At 39.6% G+C, this 27,786-nt stretch overlaps 3 protein-coding genes across 3 annotated transcripts; 2 read left to right on the top strand and 1 right to left on the bottom strand.

Annotated features, from left to right (window-relative positions):
• Positions 1–11,096: 11,096 nt before the first annotated feature.
• LOC145906579 (complexin-2-like) lies at positions 11,097–14,125 on the top strand. Its single transcript, XM_082994015.1, has 4 exons — positions 11,097–11,193; positions 11,697–11,872; positions 12,273–12,402; positions 13,490–14,125. The coding sequence occupies exons 1-4, from the start codon at positions 11,163–11,165 to the stop codon at positions 13,570–13,572; spliced, it is 420 nt and encodes a 139-aa protein (XP_082850141.1). The 5' UTR covers positions 11,097–11,162; the 3' UTR covers positions 13,573–14,125.
• A 147-nt stretch (positions 14,126–14,272) lies between these two features.
• LOC145902416 (ileal sodium/bile acid cotransporter-like) lies at positions 14,273–18,937 on the bottom strand. The gene is made up of 5 exons (XM_082990372.1): positions 18,634–18,937; positions 17,778–18,006; positions 17,108–17,324; positions 15,645–15,775; positions 14,273–15,406 (listed from the first exon to the last, which is right to left on the bottom strand). The coding sequence occupies exons 1-5, from the start codon at positions 18,854–18,856 to the stop codon at positions 14,887–14,889; spliced, it is 1,320 nt and encodes a 439-aa protein (XP_082846498.1). The 5' UTR covers positions 18,857–18,937; the 3' UTR covers positions 14,273–14,886.
• Positions 18,938–21,029: 2,092 nt separating this feature from the next.
• LOC145903960 (general transcription factor 3C polypeptide 2-like) lies at positions 21,030–27,502 on the top strand. Its single transcript, XM_082992161.1, has 10 exons — positions 21,030–21,493; positions 21,623–21,819; positions 22,596–23,192; positions 23,542–23,768; positions 23,842–24,026; positions 24,740–24,897; positions 25,295–25,462; positions 25,928–26,122; positions 26,507–26,610; positions 27,078–27,502. The coding sequence occupies exons 1-10, from the start codon at positions 21,058–21,060 to the stop codon at positions 27,280–27,282; spliced, it is 2,472 nt and encodes an 823-aa protein (XP_082848287.1). The 5' UTR covers positions 21,030–21,057; the 3' UTR covers positions 27,283–27,502.
• Positions 27,503–27,786: the final 284 nt, after the last annotated feature.

Below are 27,786 nucleotides of genomic sequence, written 5' to 3'. Positions count from 1 at the left end.
GTTGTAGGTTGTCACCGTTGGTTAGTTAATCATAGGTTCCCAGCAGGTAGACCGGTGATATTTTTCGCGTCGGTATGCAGTCTTTGTGACGCACAAGGCGATGCGCTGAGGCGTGAAAGGGGACATATACACGGTCGATTAACACAGGTTGTTTGGATAATGTATATAGTTCATTGCGACAGTGCAGTCAATACGTATAACTAAATCCGATGCACTTATTCTTACATACTCGAAATCAAAGTCACACTTTTTCCTAAATACCCGATAAATAAGGAATCATATGCAATGCGAAAACCAGCGGACGTTTGATTTAGTCATTTTTTTCCGACAAAACTTCTTTTGAAATGGATCTAACGTAAAACACGGGAACTCGGGTAACATATGTCAAATATTTTAGGTCAAGCAGAGGATTTAGGTCAAGAAAATTCACTTGTCCTTATATATCACACGCGTTGCAGGCTAATTACGAACTTGGCATCCCGATAAAAATCCGCATTTTTTCTGCACCTTTTAATTGTCCACATCAGAAACTTGTTTTTCCGAGCGGGCACATACTTGAAAATTGCCGCAATAATTCCGCCCGGCGATACAAAATTGCCACGTGCATAATTTATGGAGTGTTTGACGGTTTGTGTACGAACTCTAGTGTGCGGCGAATATACAAACAGGAGAACAACCTCCAAGTCGCACTCGCGCCAAACCATTGCAATTAACCTGTTATGTACGGTTTGTTGTCACATCGTCGATGACATTTAAGAGGAGGGCGGCAGATGTTTCAGTTTGCGAGCAGGTTTTCTACCGGCTTATCGACAAGTTTATTTACGTTTTGTCGAATCATCAATTTCAGTCCGTATTTGTCGTATCTCACATGAGATATAGAAATGTTTTATTAAAGCATATTTCTCCCACTGACAACTTTGATTGGTCTCGAGATCGTGGCACTAAAATTCTTTCAAAAGTAATTACTAGGACTGACCTAGATTATTGTACCATCATCTAAGATACTGGTTCACAGAAAATATATATTTCGCCTATACGGCATCCGTATTTCTGTTTAAAGATGAATGTTTTTGCTGTATGTTATACGACATCACATCACTAATTATAACCTTGAAAGTAGGCAAAAGCTTTGGAGGATAATTTTTTGCAAATTTACTTCCAACACGTTTATATAGTAAATATTCGGTAAAATAATACCCATCCAACCAACACTTCTCAAACAAATATTACCACATAAAATTGTTCGGGTTTGTGGAACTTAAAGAAATACGACGGTTCTTACTACTCGGCAGGTTAATCATTTGCTTCGATCTCCCACGTTAGTAGTTCGCCGGCGGGTTGTCAAATATTTGCCATTCGTAGAACACCGGCCTCTTGTACAAATTTAACTTGCTGCAACAAATCATGACAAGCGTTTCCCGAACAAACTTCGCAACTTTGACCTTGAACTGTTTGCAAGGTCGAAATTTTGTGATATTGTTTGTAGTCATCAGGAAATACGTTTATATGAAAGTTTGTGTTCCATGCTTAAATATACGACAACTGTTAATACGTGTCCGGCTTTTTTCTTTTAAATATACGTGAATATGTGAATGTGATCCAAACCCAAGGGACAAAAAGTTTATGACCAAGCAAACAGCCACAGCCAATGCCACAATTCCTGTCATGCAACATATCAAATTATCTCTCATGATTGTAATTATGATCCTTAACACATATCAAATTTGTTTGCCTTTTCTACAGCTCTGATAACGAAAATTTTGTGTTGTAGATGTGGTATCGTAATCTGTTACGTAAATCACGCTTCGAGTAATTCTTATCAAGGCAGCGAAGTGGCTGACACCTAACTTGTAAACATTTGTCAAAGAAACGCGAACCGTGGCGAGTGGCGATTCTCCGTAAAGAACCATTCTCCCAGATATTTTACAACGCAAGTTGAGCACCGGTGTGCTTTCAAGGGATGACTCGATGGCCTCTGGCTGCTGTTTTTTTCTGTGTATACTGGTTATGTTTCTTGCGTCAAACGCTTTTGTTGTGGCTTTGGGCGTCCTTAAATTATTCTGTGCTTATGCCCAGAAGCAAAAGTCATATACAGGGACCACTTATTCCTTAATTATGGGAGAATCTGTTACTGCTATATATAGGTTTGTGTTTTCAAGCCTCTAATTTATGTCAGCAGATATATTAGAAATATCGATTTTGCTCAGATGCTAAAAGCGTCATCAGTTTCTGTGAATATAAAATAATAAAAAAGTACACTAAAGTTTTTGAAATTGAAAACTGAAAGTAATTTGTTCGTTGTCGCTGTCCCATAGAACTTTACACTGGCCATGTATGATGACAGCGATATAGGGTTTTCTGATTTCGTGCCTTGTTTGAATATATATAATAAACAATATCCGCGATAAGTGGCTTCCACTGAAAGGTTCGAAGAAGTTCTGCAAGTTCCGCGGAGTTTACAGTTGGCGCTTGTAACGCAATAAAATTGTCGCCAGGCGATAAAATTGCATCCGAACTGCACTCCCGCCCTTTCACAAAGACATAAATCGGCTTTTGTCGATCCTTCCCGTGGGTTGGGTTTCCTAGTATTGTGCGCTTTACGCCGATTATTAACGAGGAATTACGACGCCGTTAAATCCTTAAAACTCGGCTGTATTCACAGGCACGACCTGCACAGCTTATGTGGTGGGGATTGGAAAAATTAACCTTATTTTGCAGAGGTTTGTTATTGTTTTCCCTTGTCGTTGGCATTGGTGAAAGTAAAACAACATTTTTACCGGAGCGATTGAATACAGACAAAGAATAAACCACTGCGTTTTCGCGTTACGAGGTGGAAAGTTTCGCATTACTATTTGGAACCTACCATCCGTTAAATTCTTACCACAACGCTGAACCGAAAAGAATTCTTTTCACAAGAACGACGTTTCTGACCGTTCTGGTCCAATTTCAAGGTTGTAGTCGGTTTACGATTGTTGGAACTGCGTTGTCGCAGCGTTAACGAAATTCAGAACTGAATGTCTGCATGGAAATCAGTTCTTTGTATGGCGTTGGCGTTTTGGAAAGTTTATCTTTGGCCTGGCGATGCGACCTGTCGCAATCTATCATTCTCAGTGCAACTGTTTCCGTCAAGCGGTCCTGATGTACACCGGAACATTTTCTTGGGCGTCTGACTCGAAACCCTTTGAATATAGTTTTATTTAAACTGTTTATCAGCATAGTAGTTTTTTTCAAATTTTGGCAGTTTATGAAATTAACTCGAGCTGTTTTAGAGTTTCCTTGCCATGAACGCGCACTTCCTTGCCACACAGAATATTAATTTACACGGCAGATTTGCGAGAGCGCACAAATTCTACACGTTTATTTTAACGGTGTTTAACTTCCATATTTTAGTATAATCCGATAAACTTGCCGACCTGTTTAAACGGCATTGGCTGTAGGTGGTCGTGTTACATAGGAATTTGAATGAGATGCTTAGTAATTGAAAGACCCATTTTAGGTTAGCAAGTGGATGATTCATTGCTACTGTGTTTTGTATGCAATAATTCCACTGAATTAAAAGAATAGACACCTAAGGGTGGTATTGCTTCGACAAGATGGAGAGATCCCATATTTAAACATTCCTTACTAGTTACCTTCCATTAAAGTGCAATCAGTCTATTAATAATAGAAAAAAAACATGTTAATTGTTTGTGAATTAATCGTATTTGTCCCAGGCTTCATATAGCGGGTAATGTGAAAGAGCCACGTGTTTTCCAATTTCCATTTTATTTCGGAATTTTCGCGTCCTCATTAGTGAGGCCGTAACGAAAGAAGACGGCGAAGAGATCACATGAGCAAATGAAAACAATAACCCGCAGGGCAAAAAGTTTTGTCTGCCCAGGAAATCGCTCACTAATGCGGTCGATCCACCATGGGATCAATACCTCGCTGTAGGCGGTGTGCGATTACGCGAGATTCCGCGCTTAACAGACTTGACATCGAACGGCAGTAACTGTATACCGCGGTTATTTCTGGCTCGCATTCTTAATATATCGACTTTAGGCGCAACTGACGAGCCTTCGGTATCGGTTTATTATCAGGCAATGCATAAAACGAACTAAATTAATGCGGCCTAAGTTTGTCATAACTCTGAGTTCTTACATCGGTTTCAAAAAAATATTTTCCAAAATTATCAGTTTTTCTTGCTGGAACATGATTGTTTTCTACCGTGCTTTTGGATATCTGCTATTCGGAGTAGGCGAACTGCCCAACCACTTTAACCGTGTTTAATGAAAGGAAGAAAAACGCACTCTATTTATAGACAATGCAACCAAATAATACGTTTATTTAATTGAAGGTTGTAACGCTAACGTGAGAATTGTATTTCCGGAAAAATACAAGTTTGAAAAATGGTCTATTTGATTGCCTATGGTTTGTATTTCGCGGAAACAGAAGTTGTTCTTGTTTTAATGCCAACACGACCGCCATGCAGTCACCGAACAAAATCATTTCCGCAGACGACCAGTTAGTGGAAATTTCCTTACAAATTTTCCGGCATTTTCAAGCAAAAGAATTACCGCCCTATGGGGTAACTACTTATGCGCACTAGCAAACTTATTTTTCTAAAATAAAGTGAAATAAAACGTATGAAATACATACGCGCATCCTATTAAAGCAACATTCGTTGCGCAGTCAATCATGACTTCCAAACCATGCAACGTCGGCGAAGATTGAAAGATTATTTTACCCAGTTTTAGTTTCAAACCACACGTGATCTGTGAAGAATGCGGGGGAAAAACCAAAGACCAAAATACAGCATTGTGGTGAATAAAAATTCGACTCAAAAGTTGCGGGCTACAATTTTCCCGCCGCTCGCATTTTTTCTCACGCCATGGATTCTTTTTTATGATATTGGCAAGTCCTGACCATGAGAAGGATAAGTGGCGGTGAACAATTTAAAATTTTAAGAAAAAAATTGTTAAATTTACATTCATCCTTTGAAGTTTGTTTGCAGTCGACCTTAACTTTTAAGGGGGAATTTTAGTGGTAAATAAACGTTAACTTCACAAAAGGTTTAACCGATAAGATTTCGATAACGGCTTAACCTACTTCGGGGGCTCTTTCCGTCGATTTTATAAACGTAGGAATACTTTTTAGAACAACTAGGCGTTTTTAAATATAAAAATATAGAAAATGTAAAAGTGATAAAGACTGTTATTGTGACGAAATTCGAACTTTTAGTAATCACGGGAAGATCTTACAAAGTTGAAGTTGAAACCTCCGCGTCCAACGTGGAAGCACTGGCTTTAATAAGTTAGTAAGCAAGTTTCCGGCTGTCGTAATGCAAAATACCCCTCGTTAATATTGATCGGTCCTATCACATCAAACATATAGCAGTATAAACGCTTTGTATAGCAAGGCAAGTATTTTAAACGCTCTGTCACCGCAGGTTTTTTTTTATTTATTTTTAGCTCCCATTTGCTCTGAGCTGTAAAAGAGTCGAAAGTTAGAAGAAGATTGATTTTTCTAATGTGGGAATTACCCGGCTCCACACTATCATCTGCGCTTCGAGTCGGCGATAATGACCGTCTTGCGTCAACGTGACGAAATGTCAAATTAGCCGACGCTTCGCGATGTGACGTGCCCGGCGTCAACAGGCGTCGGGCCCCCTCTGGGAGTGGTATTAATTTAGCCCGTTGCCCCTTTGCTTGGATACCAGGCGCAGCCAAATTAGTGAGGTGATCTTGCCGACTCAAGCAGATGTTCACGGATGCCTGGCAGTCCCTTTCCTAATCCCCCTGGGTTTCTGTACGTCTTGTAAAGCGTTCGATTTTGTATTAATAACCACGAGAAATGCCAATAACCGGATCGTGAATCAAACATTCCATGTTACTTTGTTAATTTGATCACGCAACGTACGAAGTGATATTGATGTGAGGATAAGGACGGATATTTGCTTGTTTACTACGCTTTTTCGATATCGGATATTGCGTGTAATCACAAATTTCACGGTTTCGTTGTTATGCGCCTCAATACGTTTATGGCGCCAATGGTTTGATTGCAAAATTCTCCAATGGAACTTCATCACAAAATTTCTTCGATAACAAGCAGAAAATAACAGCTGTCAAAAAAATTACCCATATTTGGTAAACGGTCAGATTATATGGTTGCCTTAAACGTGTGCGGCAAACGCACAGATGAATTGGGAAAAGTGCTGTTATCGATTGTTTCAGATAGACTAAAAACACCGTTTTGAAAATTGTGGTTTTTCAAAGAAACATGTAGAGTTTTCCGCAGGGACCGTTCGATTGACGTCACATCGCCCAAAGGCGGCGTTTTGACAACATTGAGGCCGCCCGCGACTTTGACCTGACAGACAAAACGAAGTTTTCTCCAAACTCGAGGTTGACATTGTGTCACGTTCGGCCGCACCTGTGTTCGAAGTTCGTTCGATTCGCCGCGCAGTAATTTAGGGATTGTAGTAGTTGGTAGACAATAAATCCTGCAAATTTCACCGTTAATCTGTAGAGGAGATCTACAAGGTGGTTTGAGTTGAGCGGATCGGTAAGACAATTTTAACTGGCTGAGCAATTGCCCGTGTTTTTGTTAAAACGTTTTACAAACTAAAGGACAAATACTACAACGATGTCAATTAGGTTGTTTCAATGGCCTTTCCCCCAAAAAAAATTCACAGAAAAAGTAACTACTTTTAAGTATAAGGTTTTATTATGATGCCCTTGTCTGAAATGGACTTACATGTCCGATTTTGTGTGTGTTTCTTTGACGTACAACAACGCAATTACGTGCAAAGCACGTGGCTCCCAATAAAGAGACAAATGACACCACTGCGCCCACTGGCGGATATTTAAAAATCAATCCAATTTTGTGTAATACAAAACCAACTTTTCCGCGTGCCAATGCAACGACAAATACATAAGAATATTATATCGTATTTAAGAAAACTATCGGACGAATTTAAAACATAGTCTGCGTTACTGCTAGCAACAATAAGCTATTTCCTTAAAAATATCTGTAATTTTAATATATATTCACTAAGATAAGCTTAAACAGGTGTTAAACAATGGAAACCCACATTTTATTACTAAAACGGTACATTGGTGTGTATCTTTGCATGGACAAGATCTCAATCCACAGTGGTCTTCGGCATGTTTACTGGTTTAAAAAAAATTTAATTTTTTGGCTGGACCAGGTTATGGTGCGGATTAGTTTTTAAGCAACATATGCTAGGATACAGATGCGGTTTTATCTTCTCTTAATGATTCACTTTGTACAATGTCAAATCTTGCTGGTCTGAAATGCACCCTGTGACCCGATTTCGTGAGACGTTTTATTGACATAAACCTATTTGAAGTATTGGCAGGTTATGATTCCCGAAAGCCCTCTCTTGGGCACTGTGGTCCATCAGAGGCTTACTGATTTTACGTTTTTGTCCTTTGGGTGCTGCGGCGAGCGGTCGGGACAAGTGACCATGAATAATTTAAAGGGCGGCCAAGCGGTAAGGCGCCAATCTTTTATGTGCATTGAAGGAATACCAGTCGATACCGGCGGTTGCTTGAACAGACGTGCGTGAAGACTTCATAGCAGAACACTCCAGCGACTCAACTGCTACCGGCAAACGTCTTAGTAGAATATATTGTTGCTGGTATTGTAGCTGCTAAAGCTTGTTTGCTGCATTTGTTTTTCCTTTGGAGAGCAGTGAATGATGAGCATGCTGAGCTTCAGTGTTTTGTGCATATTTGTTGTGTGAGCGTCGACATAGGTCTTATTTATTTATAACGTAGACAAATCGTAGCATATATGGGTGCCCATCTAATGTGATACGCAGATATATAAATTGTGGAATCGTGCCGTAAAACACTTACCAGTCGACGTCGTATACATTTTACGATGCGTACATCAGCATTACAGAAAGGTTTATGTCATACTGAAAATTCAGCCTAGGACGAGGGCTTACACAATTTCAAGAATATAGCAGTGCTTGGGATAAATATTTAACCACCTTGAGAGGCGTCGACGATTGTTAAATATTTGCTTTTGATTGGAGAAGTTCTTGAGTCGTCTGGCCCACTAAGACATGCTTGGCTAATTTTTAGGTGGAGGATTTCGGCTTCACGGCTTTGAAAGCCAAGACTAGTTCAATGCTAGAAGCCACCAAACCGTTTTACATTACCTGCACGCACCGTATACGATTCTGCTATTTTCAGTGTGATAAACTGCCTGGTATCTCTTGGTCCCAGCAAAGCTTGCCCAGTCAACCTGTACAGCTGTTTTTAAAACAATGGCGTTTGTTTGACGGGTATTGTTGTCCTTACTGTTTAAAATCTTGTATGGGGGCAATGTAAATGCATTGTTTTGTAACAGTTTAAAACGCGCGCAAAGTCAAAGAAAACAGCGAAATAGTCAAATTCTTCTAATGCTGTGACCTCGGAAAACCAGAAGAGGTTTATGGAAATGCACGAGTTTAATTGAGTTCACTCTTATCCCTTAAAAGTGATGGTGCCATCTGTTACTGGCTGACTGTTGAACGTTACCAAAGAGGGTCATCGAACCAATCCGGAGTGCCTGTGAATAATTCATTGCCAATGTTCGGCCGTCGCTTCATGGGTCCGCAACCGTTAACGTAAATTATTCACACTGAAAAGTAAATTGCTAAAACCGAGTTTGCTTGGCGTTAGGTTAACCTACGCAATGCTGGGAATTGATTTTTCGACAAGTAAGTCCTCATATAACTGCAAGTGCCACAACAGTGGTATCGATTTACAACTTAGTGGAAATAGTTTGCCGTAAATACTTGCCAGGTCAGCGTGTTGTATTTGTCGTCACCAATGCTGCAATTTTGCAAAAACCTTTTTCAATCTTTGTTGTAAAGGCTTTTTTTATAGGTGGTATGTCCATACTTTTGTTGCACTTTTAGTTGTGTTGTATACGTCTTCAAAAACATGTTTTTGCAACTATATTGTTGAAACGTGGCAATGTCGTATAAAACTGTCTATACTTGACCATAAAAAGTGCTTTTAGCAGTTTTCAACTTGCTGTTTTTAATTGCAAAACCCTACAGAAGCACGCACACACGTTATTGATTTTTTTCTTTACTCGAAAAGTGCATTGGAAATTTGCCGCGACTGATCACTCAGTTCTTGCGTCACTCACAGTTGCTCAATCAAGCGAAACTGACACCGAGCATACAATTGTGGCAATATCGATTCGAAAAGGATAGTTTCCTTTTTACCGTCCGGGCGCAATTAGCGAGATTGACAAGCCACAGTGATTAAGTGGATGAACAAAACGCTCTGTCGAAAGTGCATCTGGGACTCTTCCAATTACTAACCGCGCCGCAAAAGGGTTGTTTGCGATAATTGCAGTTCCAGAGCGCTTCCTATCGAGAAACAACTCCCAAGTGCACTAGGTAATGGTAAACACCACTGGTAATGGTAACTATGTGATTACAATATTAGGCAAACAGCTTTCAGTCCGTGATTTTCGTCGAAGACTGTATCAACACATTACCCATACTGCTGTACTTTGCCTGGTGCGCTGAAGCACTTTTAAATGAAAAAGGTCTTTTGTGTGACGGATCAATTTATTTAAACATTCAATGACCCCTGATTGTCTTTGAACTGTACAAAATGCATGCAAGACTAAAGTTACTGACTCTAAATACAACGCCCGCTATGGGAATTTGCGCGACCTTTTGTTCAAATTAAAGTGGGCATACAAAGTTGATAATCTTAAATATCGACCATAGCGTTTAATTAAATCATGTACAATATTTTCAGCGGTTCTATGAATGAACCTGGAACATACATCCCTGCAGAGTGTTTCCTAACTGGGACAGAAGGTTGAGAGACCAAGTCAATGCACAAAACTGGGTTGGTGAGCTTGCCTCGCAGCTAATTAAGTTGAAAAAAATCAATGCAATCGATATTGATAAGAATGTTAGGCGCATGCGGTTGACATCAAGAAGGAAAAAAAGCAGATGCGTTTGCAGTCACATTTGGATTGCAGTCACATTAGGATTTGAAGCAGAACTAGTAAATTTGCGTCTGCGGTTGGAGAAGGTATCACTGCCTTGAAAGTTTGTTTAAGAGCACACTTAGACGCAGGACATTTGTGTCAAAAGTAAATTGCTGACAGTTCCAGGTTGTTCAGGATATACCTGTGTTGTTGAAATGTTTGTTTTGTTTTGGCTAATCGTGCAATAGTAATGTTGAATCGCAAAATGTAAAAATATGTTACGAGAATGAAGAATAGAATTAGACATAGCAAATCAAAACTACTAATTTAAAGGAAATGAAAATCCCTGTGATATGGCAATAAATCATATTGAGGGCATTTGTTCATTCGTTGAAATATCACAAACTTGGCACGGCAGTACGAAACTGGGGTTAACTTTCAGTGTTAGTAAAACAAAGTCATGCATTTCGCTTCTGTGCTTTTTTGTGGAAGTTACGCGTCGTTTCCAATACCGCCTTGAACGGGTTCTTGTGGAAAAGGGTATAGCGTGTAATGTTCACTCGCCCGAATAAAAACAGTTACTGCGCTGGTGAAATTAAACCACGGACAAATTTACGACTCGGATTCATCGTGTTCAAACATTCCAGTAGATCGGTGTTTGCCTGACGTAAGAAGTTCCGTCAGACCTTTTTTGATCTCGTAAGTTGGTGGTTGTGGATTCAGATTCACAACAGATTTTATGGGCACTAAATCTTAAATTACTGGGTTCATAGTTTTGTCAAACAAGATGACAATGGGAAAGGGCGCCTGAGGTTGAATTCGATATTGTGATGTCTGAATATAAAGGGCGCAGCTTCGAAGGATTTCAGAATGTTTTTGTAATTGACAACTCTTGTGCGTTGTTGCTCTGTCAAGCTATGTGTTTTGTCAATACTATGTAGGTTTGGTTAAGGTCAGGTTTAAAGGGAACTTTAAACACTATCTACATATCAAGTAGGAAGAAAGATAAGTATGATAATGTGCAGTGCAGCTGTTTTGCGAATGTTTTTCCTTTACGCGGAGACTGCATGCGTTCACAGCTTTATCTATGATGTCGTATACAGCAAGTTATTTTGCTCAGTTTTTTATAACCAAGTCTTTCTTAAGGTTACATTAGCGTTTGACAAACTTCAACATTTCGTTTGCAAATCTTTTCCTGATAAAAGAACATGGATTTTATTGTCAAGCAAGCACTTGGTGGTAAGTTAATATGATGTATATAGCCTATATACGTTGTTTGTCCAATCACAGCCAAAATTTGACCTAATTAATTGCCTTATAATATTTATATTCCCATGGTTACCATCGGGCAAGACCAAAACTTGGGCGCGGCGTTGTAATTGCGAAATTAAAATAATTGTGATTTATCCAGTCAGATTACTCGATTTTGGAGACTCTATACTTTTTAGCCACTATGGAAACGTTTATGACACTGCGCCACAAATCTAGCGAAAATTATTACGTTCAGACGAAAGATAAAAAAAAACGAAAAAACAAATCTTAGAAATTAGCAAACCTTAATGCAACACTTTGCACGAAACATTTTCTGAGTCAACTATAAGGCAGAAAGAGGATTCCTGCACGGTTGCAATCCCTTTATATCTCATGGTAAACCTCACAAGCTGGATGAAACATATGCTTCTGTACATTATGGCATTATAAAAAAAAACTTTTTAATCCCAAAATCAAACCTACGTTCGCAGGAGCCACCAAGGATCTTAACAAGATGATGGACAAAGGTGAAGAGGCGGATCCAAAAGCTTTGGAACAGGAGAAAGAGGCCTTGGAGGCGATGGCTGAACAAGAAGCCGAAAGAAAGGCAAAACATCAAAAGGCCGAACTTGAACGCGAGAAAGAACGACAAAAGATTCGAGACAAGGTTCGTATTTTTAAATAGAATGGTATTATTATGCACGCATGTACAACTAATGTTTCCGACAAAATACGCACAAAACTCCCGTTAATTAACAAATTGTAAAAACGGGCCTCTATGCAAATGATCCTCAATAATTTTCCGACTAAATTTTCAAAAATCTCTATAAGTTTGTATTTGCGCATAATTATTTGACCAATAAAATACAACGCGGATGTCCAACAAAAACAAATTTCGTCATCTTGGAAACATATATATCTTATGGATAAAACCGCCACCCAAAGCGAATCTTATGTTGAAAACCGTTGCAGTGAATTTGTAAGCATTTTTCCTGTAGCTGAAAAGCGCAAAACTGTATACGGGATCGATAAAAGCATCCCTAACCCATAACCACTTATGTCCTCAGTACGGACTCAAACGCAAGGACGAGATTGAGGCGGAGGAGAAAGCCAACCGAGAGAGGGAGACGGAAGGAAGGCTGACTCGCAATAAGAAGCCATCCATGGATGAGCAGGAGAGCCTGGAGGAAGATGAAGGTATAAAGGAAACGTGTTGGGAAAATGTTGAAGCAACTTAAACTTTGTTTGGCCGCAGTGCGTTCCACACAGTGATTCGTCTCTGTTTTTTTGTTATCTTATTTAAACGGATCCAACGGATCGACTTTCACTAAAAAGTACCACACAGTGGGGAAACCTATATTTAGTTTTGTTTTTTTGGAAACCAGAGGCTCTGTAGTGCATCAAATCATGTTAAAATTTTGCTGGGAATGCACTTGTAAATTTGAAATGAAGCGAGTGTTTTAAGATATTTGAAAAAGAAAAACTAGGTTGGAACGGGGAAGTAAACAAAGCCCCGAAGAACCAGACATTATATCGCTTTGGAAAATTCTTTGCAAAAGCTTTTAAAGGTTATAATTTTTACACCAGTTTCGCATATCCACAAAAAGAACTTGCAAAACGAGCACGCAGTAAAAAAAAGCTGCAAAGTCGTGGCGTCAAACCGTTTCCCTAATCCCTTTGCCTTTTCCCTGAGAGGGATTTGTCATACGGGACTGAAATAAAAATGATTACTTTTATGAAGTCCGAACATGTTTTCGATCTCAGAGGGGGATCGGTAAAACATTTTCCACCAGATGATCAATATTATTTGAAAAATCTGACGTGTAATGGGCTGATATGGCGTTCGATGCAGATCGATATTCCCACATGGATTGTGTCGCCGCAAAGCGTATATTCGGGACGTTTTTAAACCTCCCTGTCAATATCCATCGCATTTCGATTCGTCCCAACGTCTGCACTATAATATTTATATGTAAACTACTGGTAATTATGAATCCAAAAAGTTTTTTACCGTGGTAAAGTTTTGGTTGTTTCAGTGGACGCGACATTTTAAATTATTTTCTGCCACATATGATTGTCTATGAAGCACATAACTTAACCTAAGTCGTTTTTGTGTTGAAATTACGCGAACACTTATATTAATTTTTCAAAATATGTAGTTTATCAGAGAAATACTCATGCTTATTCTCAGTTGTGAAAAATAAGCTTTAAAAATCAGTTATCGAAACAACGTTGTCATCACACCGACAGTAATAGTGAACCAACATTGCTTTTTGGTTTGTAGGACTTCTAGCCCAAGCGGAAAAAAGCTTCAACGAACTCCAACAAAAAGTGACGAACGCAGCGGACGGTTGTGTCATATCCTAATTTGACCAATCAAATCGCGGTCACGTGCTCACGGCCGTCAATGCTGCGTTTCGCTCCGTTGCGCACGAACAACTTGGCGAAGCCTAATCCCGTCCTGGTATTGGATACGACAATTCACCTTTCAGTGTTATAGTTATTTAATTTTGAATCCGTCCAACCGAGAAAGCAGATGTTGGTGTTTTGTGTGTCAAGGTTTGAATGATGTGACGTATGGCACTATATAGGATTGCGACCGACTTTCATTAATCACTGCCCTATATATTCTACACATATTGTGATTCTATTTGTTTCGTATGTGGTCGTTGTATTCTTGCACAAAAGAGGTGCATTAACCTTTTGCAGTAAAAGTTTTTTGTTTTGCTTCTTGAGATTTATTTGTAAAACTTGTTTCCCTCTTTCCCTTCGCTGGTGACGTTACATCGATTGCATAGTCGATCAGAATTGCTTGTTTTTTTTCGTGTATTTTTCTTGTATTCACGTTTCTGAAATATAGACGTATATTTTACCTGTTTGGGTACTTTCCCATCGTTGATAATAGATCTATAATATTCCTCAAACCACCTATACTTTATTTCGTGAATATTTTGTTTACTACGTGCGAAGTTGTCTCTTTGCTATATTGTGATTGAGAAACAGCGTTAAATCTGCTTTCAATGCGAACAGCGTAAATTTTGTTTCAAGGCAAATGTATTGCATCGTAAGCATTTTTGACAAACACACTGAAAACATACCCAGGCAGAAAAAGCACAGTTAATATTTGAAATACGGTGGTAAGAATCGTAAGATCAGCAATCCGTCTCGGATAACTTCATGTCTTTGACCCACGCACGAAAAAACATTGGTTTGAAAAACTTCAACATGATAAACTGAAGAAACAATTTGCTGATGCTACTTTGCCAGATCTGCGTATAACATGTGAATACCAATATAAAAAATCTGTGGTCAGCTCTCATGAACACACGCACTTACAAATTATGTTGTTATCATAACACCTTTCCAGGAGTATATTTTATTAACCAGCATGGTTCAAAAACCAAAATACTTACATGCAAGTAAGTGGTTTATAAATAAACAATATTAATGTGTTTGTTTCGATAGACAGAAGGTTTTTATTCTCGCTTTGCGACTTACCTAAAATACTTGGAAGCAGTTGTCATGTATTTTAAGCGATTAGTAAAAGTTATACTGTCAATGCGTTTGAAATTTGTTTGAAAAAAAAAACGTTTATGTTGAGTTTCTTTGCATGTTGCGCACATTACAAGACCAAATAACAGGAAAGTGGCGGAGTTATTCAACAACTATTGAACTGTCCTCTTACTGTTTTTTTTCATCAGAATCAAACACAAATGCAAGATTTACAACTCCACCAATACCCGTCGACATTTCTTCGCTATTTTCCGGGTCTGTAGAGCACGACTCGCCCTTGCTCATTTCACTAGCGTCTGTCGTGTCCTCTTGTATCACCGCTTTCTCCATATCGCTTGAAGACCCGGATCGCCGCGTCCTCTCTCGCACCTTCTCGATCACACGTAGCGACACCGTGCGGATCCTGTGCGCGCCCGCTGAAAACATCGAGGCGTCTTTTGGTTCTTCAGCGTCGCTTGGACGATTTCGATAACGAAAAACCGCCACCAGGGCAAGTCCTTCCACCAGTTGGAACACTGAGTACAGGAGAGGAAATATGAAAAAACTTCCAATCAGTTCGTTGGGAAAAGCAACTTTTAGGATGGCGCATCCAAGCTGGCCGTTCTGACAACCCGTCTCTATCGCCACCGTGCGGCGATGGACACTATCCATTCGAGCGCAGAAAGCGAAAAAGAAACCCAGGCCGTACCTGAAAATAATTTCCTTCAAACTGATTGCTGGGGTTTGTTTTACTGTCATATCGGCCACAGTGGCCAAGTTTATGTAAGAAGTGTTTGTGGTACAGGGCATGACTCTTTGGTGCATTGCCAAACGATACAAAATTCTCTTGATAGTTTTGTGTAAACTCAGATAAAATTTACCAACAAAAGCTGTTCGACCGATGGGAATATCAGAACCAATAAGCGTTACAGGCCTACACATCTTACCCGATTAAAGGCATGAACACACAAAAAAGCCACATCTCTTTCGGCATGTAGCGAAGAAGGGTGTCCTCGTAGAGCAGTCCAGACAATATTGCCAACGCTGCTATCGTGAAAGCGAGAAGGACTTTGCAGGCCTTCAAGAAACAACATTTAATAAAGCTTCCTTGAAACAATCAAGGGAATTGTGATGATAAAAGCCCGTAAAGACAGGATGTTTTGGTGTTGTCATACTTCACCAAACGACTTTGAATTAAATAGCGCATTTGTGAGTTTAGCTAATTTTAGTAGAACTCGGTCCGTTTGGTATCAACTAGATGACAGATATATGAAGCCGTCCCAAATAATGTAATGGTCATTTGAGCTGTTATTTATGAGTTACTCGAAAAAAACAGTCGATATACAAGAACTGCGGTTATTAAGCATTTTTAAAAGTCGCTCAGTTGCCGAAAGCGGACATTACAAAGTATTTCAGTGCTTAGTTCAGGGATGGGAAACCCCTGACACGCACGCCTAGTTCGGCACACCAGGTAATTTGTTATGATCGCCAAATTATTTATGAATTTATACCCCAAGATACAATTGTACAGCGCCAGGACGAAAGAATAAACGTCGCCTAAATCTAGGGATACTGTTTGAATTCATCTAAAAATTCATGTGGATCCCGTAGCGACAGTGGTGACTACAGAAAGGTAAAATTGACGTGTGCATATAGGTTGGCACGCGCGGGGTCATTAAAATTTCGACATGATTTATTAACCGACAAGCGGTGTCAGGAGTTTACCAACCCCCTGACTTGGTATCACCGCCAGTACAAAAATTATAACAAAATATTGCAATACAGCAGTGAGGTAATACAACGGAACGGAAACTACGCAAAGACAAAACGGAAACTAATTTAGCAGTTGGTTCATTAGATGAACTGTCGGCGTTACCGGAAACCTCTTCATTGTTACGTCGCTGCTATTATGTCGTCATAGCATTATTAATTTCGCAATGGCTGAGGCTGTCACTGTGATACCGACCTTTGTTATTGATAACATAACGAGGCAATGATATGTCAATATAAATTTTTTTACATTTTATCTGTACGCTTTCTGAAAAACAAAACAATCTGCAAACTTGGTTCGGGGGCATAAAGACGCATGGTTCGGATCCACAAACATTCCATCTTTGAAATGTTTTTTTGTAAGTTTAACCCGGGACCTGCACGTTTTCGCTTGCAACACCTACGAGTTTGATAGGAATCTAAGTTTTTGGCCCATTTATTGAACAATGAAACGACTGAAAAACTTCATGGTCAATAGTGACCCAGTATGCGTGTGAAATTGGTGAATACTCCTCACGACCCACAAACTTCGTCGTGCGTCCCTGCAAAGTTGCGACCCCCAATTTGTTTTGCTGGTAAATCAACCTACAGTAGATTTGTCAATACCGACAGACGACAAGTTAGTACCTTCACGTCTTACCGTCACAATGTATTTAGCAACGTTCGGCCACTTCCAGTTAATCAAGACTCCGGCACCAGCTGGTAACATCATCAGGATAAGTGAGAGGATTACGGAGGAGTACGGGATAAGGTTTGAATAATCCGTGTCAGCTGGCAACCAGTGCGAACCGTATGCGAAGAGATTAAGAGGAATGAAGGCGAACGCCAATATCGAGGAACAAGCAGTCATCAGCATACTGAAAGAAACGCAAGTGAGCAATACATGAAGTGGACAAAAGACGTCAGCACCGACGAGGCAAGCTTACCAACTACAACAAGGTTACGTTAATAGTCGTTGCAATGTACGTAAAAACATGTCGACGCACTTCTTTAAATCGCAAACACACAAGTAAACATGACGTTGTTGTCACAATGCGCTTTGACGTTACTGGTTAAACTAACATTACATCTCATGACTTCTGCTACGTTGGGCCGTGACACGAATCAAAACAATATTTCAGTCATACACAGGACACGATTTCGGTCCGTTTGTCTGTGTTGCTGACAATAACGTCATAGCATACGTCTGAAATTGACGCCAGCAGTTACCGTTAAGATTCCGAATAACGAGTTGCATGCTTTGACAAAAACAAAGCAGCCTATACATGTTGAAAGAATGACCTAAACTTTCAAAGGGCCTTTCTGCTTACCTCAATGCTAAATCACCCTCAATGAGGTAAGTTAGGATGTTGGAGAGGGTTCCACCAGGGACACTGGCTGTTATGAGGACAGTCACAGCCGCAACTGTGTGAATGCGGGATGCTGAGGCGATTCCAAACACTAATAAGGGCAATATGATGAACTGGGTGAAACCGGCTATTCCCACACCGATTGGGCGGCGAACGTGCTCTTTCAGGACGTGAATATCAACGGTGCAACCTGGAAAAAAGCGTTGTTTTTATTTTAATTGACTTGGGTATGGGTGTGTAGTGTATCTTAAAGTTTTTGGCAAAAGCTTCAAGTGAATTGGCAATTTACCCTATGGAGGTAGTCTCGTTGGCGACTTTTTACAATAGCTCACAAGGTGTAACGCCGAGCGGGTATAGTTTGGCATACAGTAACATTTTTCCACACCATTTCCAGTTTTTTAAACAAAAATAATATTATGAGTTTGAAGGAAAATACGCCCAAGAAAAACTGCGGGATGTCGAAACGAATTTGACAAATTGGTTGTAAGTTCAACTGGTAACGTTATCGGAAGCCACTTGCTTTATTGTTTGTTTTATGTTGTCATCGCATTGTTAATTTCACATTGGCTGTGACAGTTAATCGTGGAGGAAACTTTGCACAGTCAAAAGTTGAAAAAATAATGTGTTAATTATTTGTCAGTGGGAGCAAACAAACGCATGTATGATTTTGGAGTATGTGCTTATCCCAAAATACAAAGGGTAATATTTAATCATTGCTTCAAACATATCTACATATTATACCTGAATTAGTTAGACTATATAGCCCACCAAAACCTGCTCCAAAGAGGCAAGAACTAAACTTGGACCAAAATCTTACCCATTCCAAGCATGACTTCAATTAAGATACATATGGAGAGCCACTTGATAGTGGAGTCCATCATCAGTTTAGCAGGGTCATTGGAAAAATCTGTTATTGGTATCCCATCTGGGGTGAACTCGATTGTAACTTTGGAGCTCATATTAGTGTTTGTTTGGAATGAATCCAATGTTTGATTGTCTTTTGAGAGTTTTGCATCCAAAATTGCCGTCTCCGATGCCATTTAAGACTCCTGGACCTTCTTTGTTACTGGCCTCCAAGTTACAGTAACAATGAATATTACAGATAAAAAAGCAAATGGCAAAAACCTGTGTTTGGTGGTAAAATACGTTGTTTAAAACCACAGCTATAGTCTCGTGGCCAAAGATGAACCTGTCTTGACGTTTGATATGGGTGGATTGTTTTAATTTCATTTAAACCAGAAAGTAATGAGGATTTAACAACTTAATTAAGTTTACTGCAGTTGTGCAGTTGTGTACATGAAACAGCTTTTAAAAGACGAAGTTCTTCCATTTTTGCCCAAGCATGCTACCACAAAACTTCCACAACCGCCTCTTATACGCTTTTGTGTAATGAAGCAATCTCTTTTCGTCTGATAAACGGTATTGCGTCGCAAGTGAAGAAATGGCAGCTCAGTTCATATCCGGTGCCTCATTTGTAAACGTTATGGTAAATACTCTTTCCTGCTAGGCAGTAGCTACGCAGCAACGCCAACACAAAGCGGTTTTTAAACTGCAAAAACGCCAAATGATTTATTTTTTACAATTTAACTCACGTCATTTTGCATTCTATAAGCTTCTTGCTTTAATACCAATGAACGAAATCGATTATAAATACAAAGGTTGCTTAAAGCATGCGACAGCCTGGTACATATCTGCTGTTACAACTTTGAACTATCTACGACACGAAAAGACGTCGCATAAGGCCTCGATGTACTTCAATTGAACAGTCTATGATGACATGGCTACGCCCTACATCAGTCCCAATAAAAATCCAATTGCATGACACAGCTGGATTAATTACTGTAAATCCGCTTTGATGAAACAACGCCTAAGCCTTTCACTCAACTGACCCTACAGTTGTAACGTTATACGAGGTTTACGAAAACAATGTACTGCTGGCAAGCCAACTACACATAAACAGTAACAAACAACAGCAGGCTGAAGTCTTCAGTCGTTGATTTGGACGACGCACGGCGTGTGAATCACCATACTAACGCCACTGTGTTCAACTATTCTGCGTTAATGCTTTGCCCAGGAAGAGGCTGCCGGCTCCCACTGTGACGTCACACGGGCTAGCACAACCTTCAATCCGGTAAGCTAACGCCTACAACCGGTTCAAACTGGGAGTCGCAGTAAGTTTTTGGATATACCTTGGCCTGAGAATTTTTACGACAGAGATTTTTCCAAGTAAAATGGCGTAAATTCCAAAAATCAAAACAAACAATGTCTAACAAACGCACTGCGTATCAGTTCGTGGTAAAATCTGACCTGATTGCAACAGTCTGAGGCAAATTTGCTGAAAAGTTCTTCACAAGTTTCCCAACAGTAAAATAAGCGCAGGGCTGATAGTTCAAGGGCACTCTACTTTAAGGACTTTTATACTTCTAAATTGTAATGGCCTCTGCTGAGTGGTGCTTATCAAAGTCGGCGTTCTCTTGGGTTCTCATTAACCTGGTTTAGAAACCGAGGCTATTTAATTGTAACCGTCGGTTTTGTTTACTAGCTGCCTCTCGTGTTATATTTATCATTGTTATGACAATTTTAATTCTATTACAGAAAATGACTGTTTTTTAACGCCACCTTAAACAACGTGTTCCCATGTGCTGGATTATAGTTCTGCTGGGCCTCATGCAAATCTTGACAATTGACCTGAAAAAAAGCATATAGGCTACTGCGCTTACCAAGAATAAGGATAGAAATACTAAAGAACCAATTCGCAATAATGTTTCGAAGTCATTTTGTAAATCATTTGAACCAGCGTCACAAAAAAGAGTTCCAAAACGTTGTCGAGCAATTACTGGCACAATATTTTTTGACATTACTCTTTTGCGTCGATTTAGGCACTAAAATTTCTGGAAAAATCCTTGTGTACGGTAGCTCTTGTATGGTTTAAATAATTTTGATATAAATCACCACCCCAATCAATATTTTAGCCACAACTTACCACAAATAACACTGGTGGGGATTTCCCATTTCTTTACATGCAGCATGAATTACGAAAAGGATAAAAGGAAAACAACACCAGTTTTGGCGTATTTCAGTTACATACATGCGTATTGTGGTTTAAACTGCTCAACGTCATTTAAATTGTCTATCGGCAATGTATAATTTTTGTGTCAAAGCCTGCGTTAAATCGTTAACGCCAGAATGCATTTGTTTTTTGTAGATAATCAATCAAATCAAACACAATTTAAAAGGCAGCATGAGCTCAACACGGGCAAGACGCAGAAAAACTTTGTCACCGAAAAAGTTGGTTGCGGTTCACCATGTTGAAGATCAGCAGGGTACTGCAGAAGAACTCCAGTCGGCAGCAGACACTGTGTTGAGTGATAACCCAGCTTTTGAAGACCCAAAAGATCTGGCTGACTACATTATGCACAATGCAGTGATAAACTTTGTTCAACCACCACGTTTGTCTCAGCTTTTTCAAGATGAGGTGTCAGATGTGAAGTTGAACACAAAACCAGGGGAGGAAATGGTGTATAACTGTAGAGGATGTTACAAAAAGACTTACAGAAGTGTGGCTGGTTTAAAGGCACACATTGTTCATTGCCCAGCATTGCCGAAAGCACCATATATTTGTGCTGTGTGCAACGAATCTTTTACTGAACAAGTCTTTGCCACGGATCACATTAAAGGTATATATATAAAATTTACAAAGTAAAAGTTTATCCCATGTTTAGTGGAGGTTGTAACCTTGGATGTTGACAGAGAAATTCGCTGCCAAGCAGAGAAATAAAAAAAAATATTCCTGTATGCGTTTATAGATGTTCATGTAGCTCCATATGTTGGAACACCACATAGTAGCAGGCGTTCAGCAGCTTGGGAAACAACTAGAATCCATGCATACGAATCAGGTGACTCTCCAATCGATGAAGATAAGGACGAACATTACAATCCTGATGCAAAAGAGCTTGCTGAAGTCATGTGGGAGGATATTGCACAGGAACAGTTTATGCATGAAGTAAGTTATGGGCAAAAAATTGTTGTAAAAACATTATGATTGTGTATAAGCTGCAGACAGATGGCCACTGTTTCGACCTAAAAGGTCTCATCAGTGCAGCTGGTGTGACTATAAGACGACTTTGCTGACCAAACGGCCAAGCAAAGACTTCCACTTTGTAGTGACTATACAATCACTGTCATCCGTTGGGCACCAAACTAGGTGCAACCTTACGGAGAAAACAAGGTGGAAACACTACGGCCAAGCAAGCTCAACCAATAGTGCCGTCAGGCCCCATGTCACAATAATCATATGATAAGCAATGTGGAGCCAATAATCATTGCTTAACATTATGATTGTTTCACAAGCACTAAATTTTTAGCTTGTGTGTTATTTTGTATATCTCCACAACATGTTAGGTATAATTTGCAGTTACAGGGCTGATTTTAGAATTCCTCAAATAAAGTCTATGACTTTAAAAACTTTTTGAAAAATTAAATTTTTTTAAAAATTTTATGAAAAGGATAAAGGTATATATAAACTAGTTAACCATACTGTTTCCTCTAGGGGGAAATTTTGAAATTTGTAGGGGGAATTTGTGTCACAATATTAATCTTTTACTGGTTGTCTGTGCTATGTGTTATTGCTGTAAACGATATTTTGGCAAACTAAATTTGTAGGGGGGAATTAGATTTGATTATCGACTAAAAGGGTGCACAGGACAAAAAAGGCTGGGAACCACGGTCATAAAGTGAATAGACCCCGTTCCTTTCTTTTTTAACAATGATTGTGTTTAGGGAACGCCTTCAAGAAAAAAGCAAAATTCAGCTCGCAAAACTGAGAGACAGTCTTCATCCCAAATAGGAACAGCAAACACATATTCATATTTAAATGCACCTTTAGCCAAAGCCTTCAAGTGGACTTTCAACCGTTATAAAGATATTGAGAAGAAATGCAGGCCAAATGCCACAATTGAAATGTCAAAAATTTCTTCAAACCCACTCTCTTGTGAAACTTTGACCAACATTTTTCATTTGAATCTGCAATCCCCCACATTTGCCATTGAAACTAGCCTGATGGATAAACCTCTCAATCAAAAGAAAGTTGCCAATACAAAAGCTGATGCCATGAAGAACTTGTCATTCAAATCTTTGGACCTATTTAAAGCCATTGATGATGACACATTGAAGTCTCAAACATTTTATGCAGGAGCCCCAGTGTGGGCTATGGCCTGGTGTCCGTACCCATGTGGTGTTGATAATATGGACCAGATATTATCGCTGACCACACACACTGATGAACACCTGGTTACCCCAACTCAAACTTATGATGAGCCAGCAGTTTTGCAACTGTGGAATTGTGGCAATTTGCATGCAACCAAAATCAACTCACAGGTAAGATTTTTCAAGAACAGAAAGCTGTTTAATGCAGTTCAAGATCACTAGATATAAGTATTATAATTAACGGCCTTGGGCTATTTTATATTTATACACCACATGGTACTTTATGCTTGTTTATAGTTTTAGGTTTGTATGATTTTTCTTGCGTCGTCAAGAAGGTTTTTGAACTGCCCATTTTAGTTTTACTAAAGCTAACTGAAGGCAAAATGTTTCTCAGCTCAAAGTATGTATTTCCTTTACAGTTCACATACACATATACTAGTAGCTATGTATGAAAGTACATTATACACTCTATACAATTATACACTGTTTTAACTTAATTTTGAAATATATTTTTGCTCAGGTTCCCAGACTTGCAGATGCTTTCACATTAAAAGGGGGACCTGTTTGGGATTTGCAGTGGTGCCCATTTGGAGGGTTTGTCCAAGCTGATGAAAGTACATCAGGAAGGTTGGGAATCCTAGCATTGGCAATGGGTTGTGGATATGTAAATATCCTTGCCATTCCTGGTCTAACTCAGTCATCCTGTGAAAATTCAGAGAGCAAAGATCAAACACAAAGCATAAAAAGGTAAATTATATTTACCCTTACCTACAGTTTGCATAAAACTTATTTAAAAAGGATCATTTTCACTGCTTTACAGCATTGAGGCATCTATAACATTGAAACCTATGGCCAACGAAAAGTTGTTGTTCGGTCAATGTTTCTCTGTGACTTGGTCGGTCAGCGATGGATGTGGGTTTATTGCTGGTGGTTTTGCTTCTGGTCATGTCGCCATTTGGGATGTTAACACCACGTCCAAATTGTTGCTGTCTCATGCTGAAGAGAGTGAGTTGTCAGTTAAAATATATTTGAATAATAGCTGATGACTGTGTTTAGCAAAACATGTTTTTTTTAAATGAAACTGCGTTTTCACATGAGGATATTAATACTTAAATTTTAAATGTGAAGTTTCCAACTGTGCCTCGCACAACAAGTGGCGTTGGTTGGAAAACGTGGATTTTAGGAAGAAAATACTAAATGTTGTTTGTCTAAAGTGTCAAGATTTTGTCTTAAAGCATTTTCGCAAAATTTGAGTGTAATATACAGATATTGTGTTGCTGCCAGGCATATTTAATTAATCTGTTTGGTTGTGTGCCGCGCCATCGCTCTGAGGAAGCCTAGCTAAATAGCAGGTGAATGGGTAAAAACAGTTACGTTTCAAATTGTGCCAGAAGAACAGATTAATTAAAACATGAGAACAGAACTGCGTTTGCGTTCTGCTCGTTTTTTACTAATCCTACGAAAAATCGCATTTGTGTTCGTAGTCAGTCTGTCATAAGTTAGTTGGGGCATCGTTTATTGACTTTCTGTAGGTCTCGCCAGTCCAAAACTGATTCAATTACAAAAATAGTGTGCGCTTGAAAAATATTTATATCACATATATAACAGGGGTTCTTGATCGACTCTGGGTCTCCGCTTGCCCATATATATTTTTAACAACTTATGTACGTTACGTAACTTTTGAACAAAGTAATAAACACTCTCTTTTTGGGTGGCAGACGGCAAAGTGATTTTTCCCATTCTCACCTTCCGAGCCCATTCTAAACCGGTCATGGGAATAGCCTGGTGTCCATTCGACGAATATGTTGTTGCCACAGCGGGGGCCGATAGATTTATAAAAGTATGGGATCGCAGGAGACCGGAGTGTGATCTAAAGGTTGGTCGGACTTTACTCAAATTTACCCCAAAAACGGTCCTAATTTTATTGCTCCAATTGTGTTATACCTGACTTCCAGCTAAATACAAGAAAAACTATACTCAGTGACATAATGTGCGTTAAGTTGTCGGTTTTAAAGATCCCAGTAGGTACCAGTTGGTGGTGGTGCAATACCCTGCATTACTTATAACCAAATATTAACGCAAAAGACCACACGGTAGCCACTCACAAATAGAACGAATCGTAGACAACGACGCCATGAGCTAAATTACTGTTCATGCATCATGTACATATGATATAATGCGACAATGTTATATCAGATACCAATAAAACCACCAGGGTTATAGAATCAGGCGACCATGTGAAGGCCATCGATAATTTGTTGTGTTTGCCACAGGACAACGTCGCTCCCCGTGCAAGTCTTATCAACGAAATATGTTGGCCATATCTTTATAACGGGGTTTATGCAGCCACCGACTCAAGCTTTTCGATTCCGTATTCGCATGGTTGCGTTTACGCGAGTTTCTCCGTCACCAATTCCTTGCAGAACATATTTCCCACCAAGGTATGTTTGATTGTTATTTCGGGGATATACCCTCAGTCTAACCAGGGCTTCACCAAACTTTATTCTCCTAAAGGGCTATGTACAGCATGAGTAGTGACGATCGCTAAGACAATTTTACCACGGTATCCTTGTGGGATTTAATATTTAACACGAAATTTTCGAAAAATAGCAGGATGTCATTGTACAAAGTCAGCATGTTAACCATCAGTCTGTCGCATTTAAAGAATACCCACGGGCAACGTACAAACCAAAAGTTTTGAAGTTGGCATTTCCAGCTTTGTTAGCAAATGATGCAAGACCAGTCCTGTTTAAATTGTATAGTATGCGTGGTAGGTGGCAAAAGGAGCGCTAAAACTGAACACTTTCCAATTTTATTTTCGTTCTAAGATGTGTTTGCTTTACTCATTAACTAAAACAAGATTGGATCTCAAGAGCAAATCACTTTTTGACAAGTTCATTTCGTAGGCATGTTGCTTCACCGTTACATGCAGCGATTGGCTCAATAGCGCCGCCGGTGGCGACACGGCGGGAAATGCCATGGTTTATACGTGTAACAACTTGAACAGGAGCAACTCGTACATGAAGAAGTTGCCACGAATGCTGCTGTTTCAGTCTTTAGCTCAGTGGAGTGACGAAAGCGAAACGACTGAACAACCAGAGGTATAATAGTTTGTCTGAATTCTGTTTCTCAGGTAAGGTGGCTATTTTTATATTCATGTAAGCAATAGCCCCACAAAGTGGGATTATTTGGCGGCAAGATCGTCGCACAATCCGAAAGTTACACTGATGATACCTAATAGGTAGAAACAGTTGCCAAGCTTGCAGCTCACTTGAAAAATTTGTTGTCTTGACTGATAAAACAAGAAACTTATGGGACTAAATGTGAAATTATAGGGTAAATTCTAATATTTTTGGAAAAAAATTGCCTCACTGAAATATAGATTAACATGGAAAAGAGACTGATGATAAATACCTCCATGTTCATATACACTGGCCGGTCTGCGGAACAATTTTATTTCATCCAACATAATGTTCTCTTGTTAGGTCGAAGTGGAAGAAAGCTACGAATACAAACTTGTGTTCTTCGATTCGGATATGACTAAACCGCTGGGTGATTGGGAGAAACGACTCGCACACAAGGAAATCAGGTATGGTTTTAACGTTGGTTCGTCATGGCTACGATTATAAAATTTATACAGTTATGTTCATTGATATTTTCTCAAGCCACCAGAAACACTGTAAGTTAAAGCACAAACTATTTGTTTCCGCCATCACTGACGTCACACTTATAAACACTCAAACTCCCGCGGCAATCCTCAACCCAATCACAAGGGTTATGAAGTCACAATAAAAGTAGTCGCATTTATGCAATTTGGGTATAGCGTTTGTATTAGGCTTAACGAATTGTCCAACAGTGGTAATGTCAAAATTTGCCAAAAAAAAGGTTATTTGTGAAGTATATTAGTTTGTACATATGGCCTGGCATCGGCTTGGGACACATTAGTTTGCCACGACCCACTGATTGCTAAGCACTTCCCTACAACTTCAGCTATTGTTTGCCATCGACATGTACATTTGCGCTACGAACAAAAACCGTTTTATTCTTTACTGCCAGAACTTACGACGATTTCGCCGACGAGATATACCGCCCTCCAGTGTCGGGAGTACTGAAGATGCGATGGAATCCAAATAAATCGTCGTTTACTTGGATAGCGAGTGGAACTCACTCGGGGTTGGTTCGTCTCCATTGTGTGTCTGGAATGATTTCCAGAGATTTGCAAGATGTTCAGCGATCATGCGAGGGAGCTTCCGACGGCTGAGATATTTTGGTGATTCGCTTTCGGAATATTGCCTCACAATCTTGAAGTCGTCAGTGCTGCGTTGTTTCATGAAGTTTTAAACTCGAATTTCTACGAATCATCTCTGTTTTTTTTTATCACGACCCCAGAGATTTAAGACTGCAGGTCCTGACTATTTTGCTTTTACTGCGTGTCCGACACGGTGGATATTTAAAATTAATAAACACCAAAAACAAATGGACCCAACTTGCGCCCCTTCCCTCCTCACCATCATGAGGTTTACAGGCTTCACAGGACAGGCGTAGCAGCTTAGCTAGATAAGCCATTTTTACCGACAAGTCTGAGCGAAATCTGAAAAATCAAGCTCCCGGTGAGGTTTTAACTCACAACCCTGGCCTAACCAGGCTCAACGCTCTGCCAACTGAGCTACAAGAGCTCAGCGGTTTCACGGGGTACATTGTGGCTAAGGTACACCTTCGCACATACGTAGGGGACCTCTACCACTATAATCAGACAACGCAAGTA

The sequence above is a fragment of the Ascidia mentula genome, chromosome 1 (genome assembly GCF_947561715.1).
Source record: "Ascidia mentula chromosome 1, kaAscMent1.1, whole genome shotgun sequence".
NCBI lineage: Eukaryota > Metazoa > Chordata > Ascidiacea > Phlebobranchia > Ascidiidae > Ascidia > Ascidia mentula.
Note: the sequence above shows the minus strand (reverse complement) of the source record. Positions and strands in the feature narration are given on the sequence as shown.

Coding starts and splice junctions, on each gene's coding strand:
- LOC145906579 (XM_082994015.1), top strand. CDS start 11,163: ATGGATTTTATTGTCAAGCAAGCACTTGGTG. Junction 11,873..12,272: donor GACAAAAGATTCGAGACAAG/GTTCGTATTTTT, acceptor TTATGTCCTCAG/TACGGACTCAAACGCAAGGA. Junction 12,403..13,489: donor GAGCCTGGAGGAAGATGAAG/GTATAAAGGAAA, acceptor TTTGGTTTGTAG/GACTTCTAGCCCAAGCGGAA.
- LOC145902416 (XM_082990372.1), bottom strand. CDS start 18,856: ATGGCATCGGAGACGGCAATTTTGGATGCAAAACTCTCAAAAGACAAT. Junction 17,325..17,777: donor GAGGGTGATTTAGCATTGAG/GTAAGCAGAAAG, acceptor CGTTTCTTTCAG/TATGCTGATGACTGCTTGTT. Junction 15,776..17,107: donor TTGCTAAATACATTGTGACG/GTAAGACGTGAA, acceptor TGTTTCTTGAAG/GCCTGCAAAGTCCTTCTCGC.
- LOC145903960 (XM_082992161.1), top strand. CDS start 21,058: ATGAGCTCAACACGGGCAAGACGCAGAAAAACTTTGTCACCGAAAAAG. Junction 23,769..23,841: donor CAAACACAAAGCATAAAAAG/GTAAATTATATT, acceptor ACTGCTTTACAG/CATTGAGGCATCTATAACAT. Junction 24,027..24,739: donor GCTGTCTCATGCTGAAGAGA/GTGAGTTGTCAG, acceptor TTTGGGTGGCAG/ACGGCAAAGTGATTTTTCCC.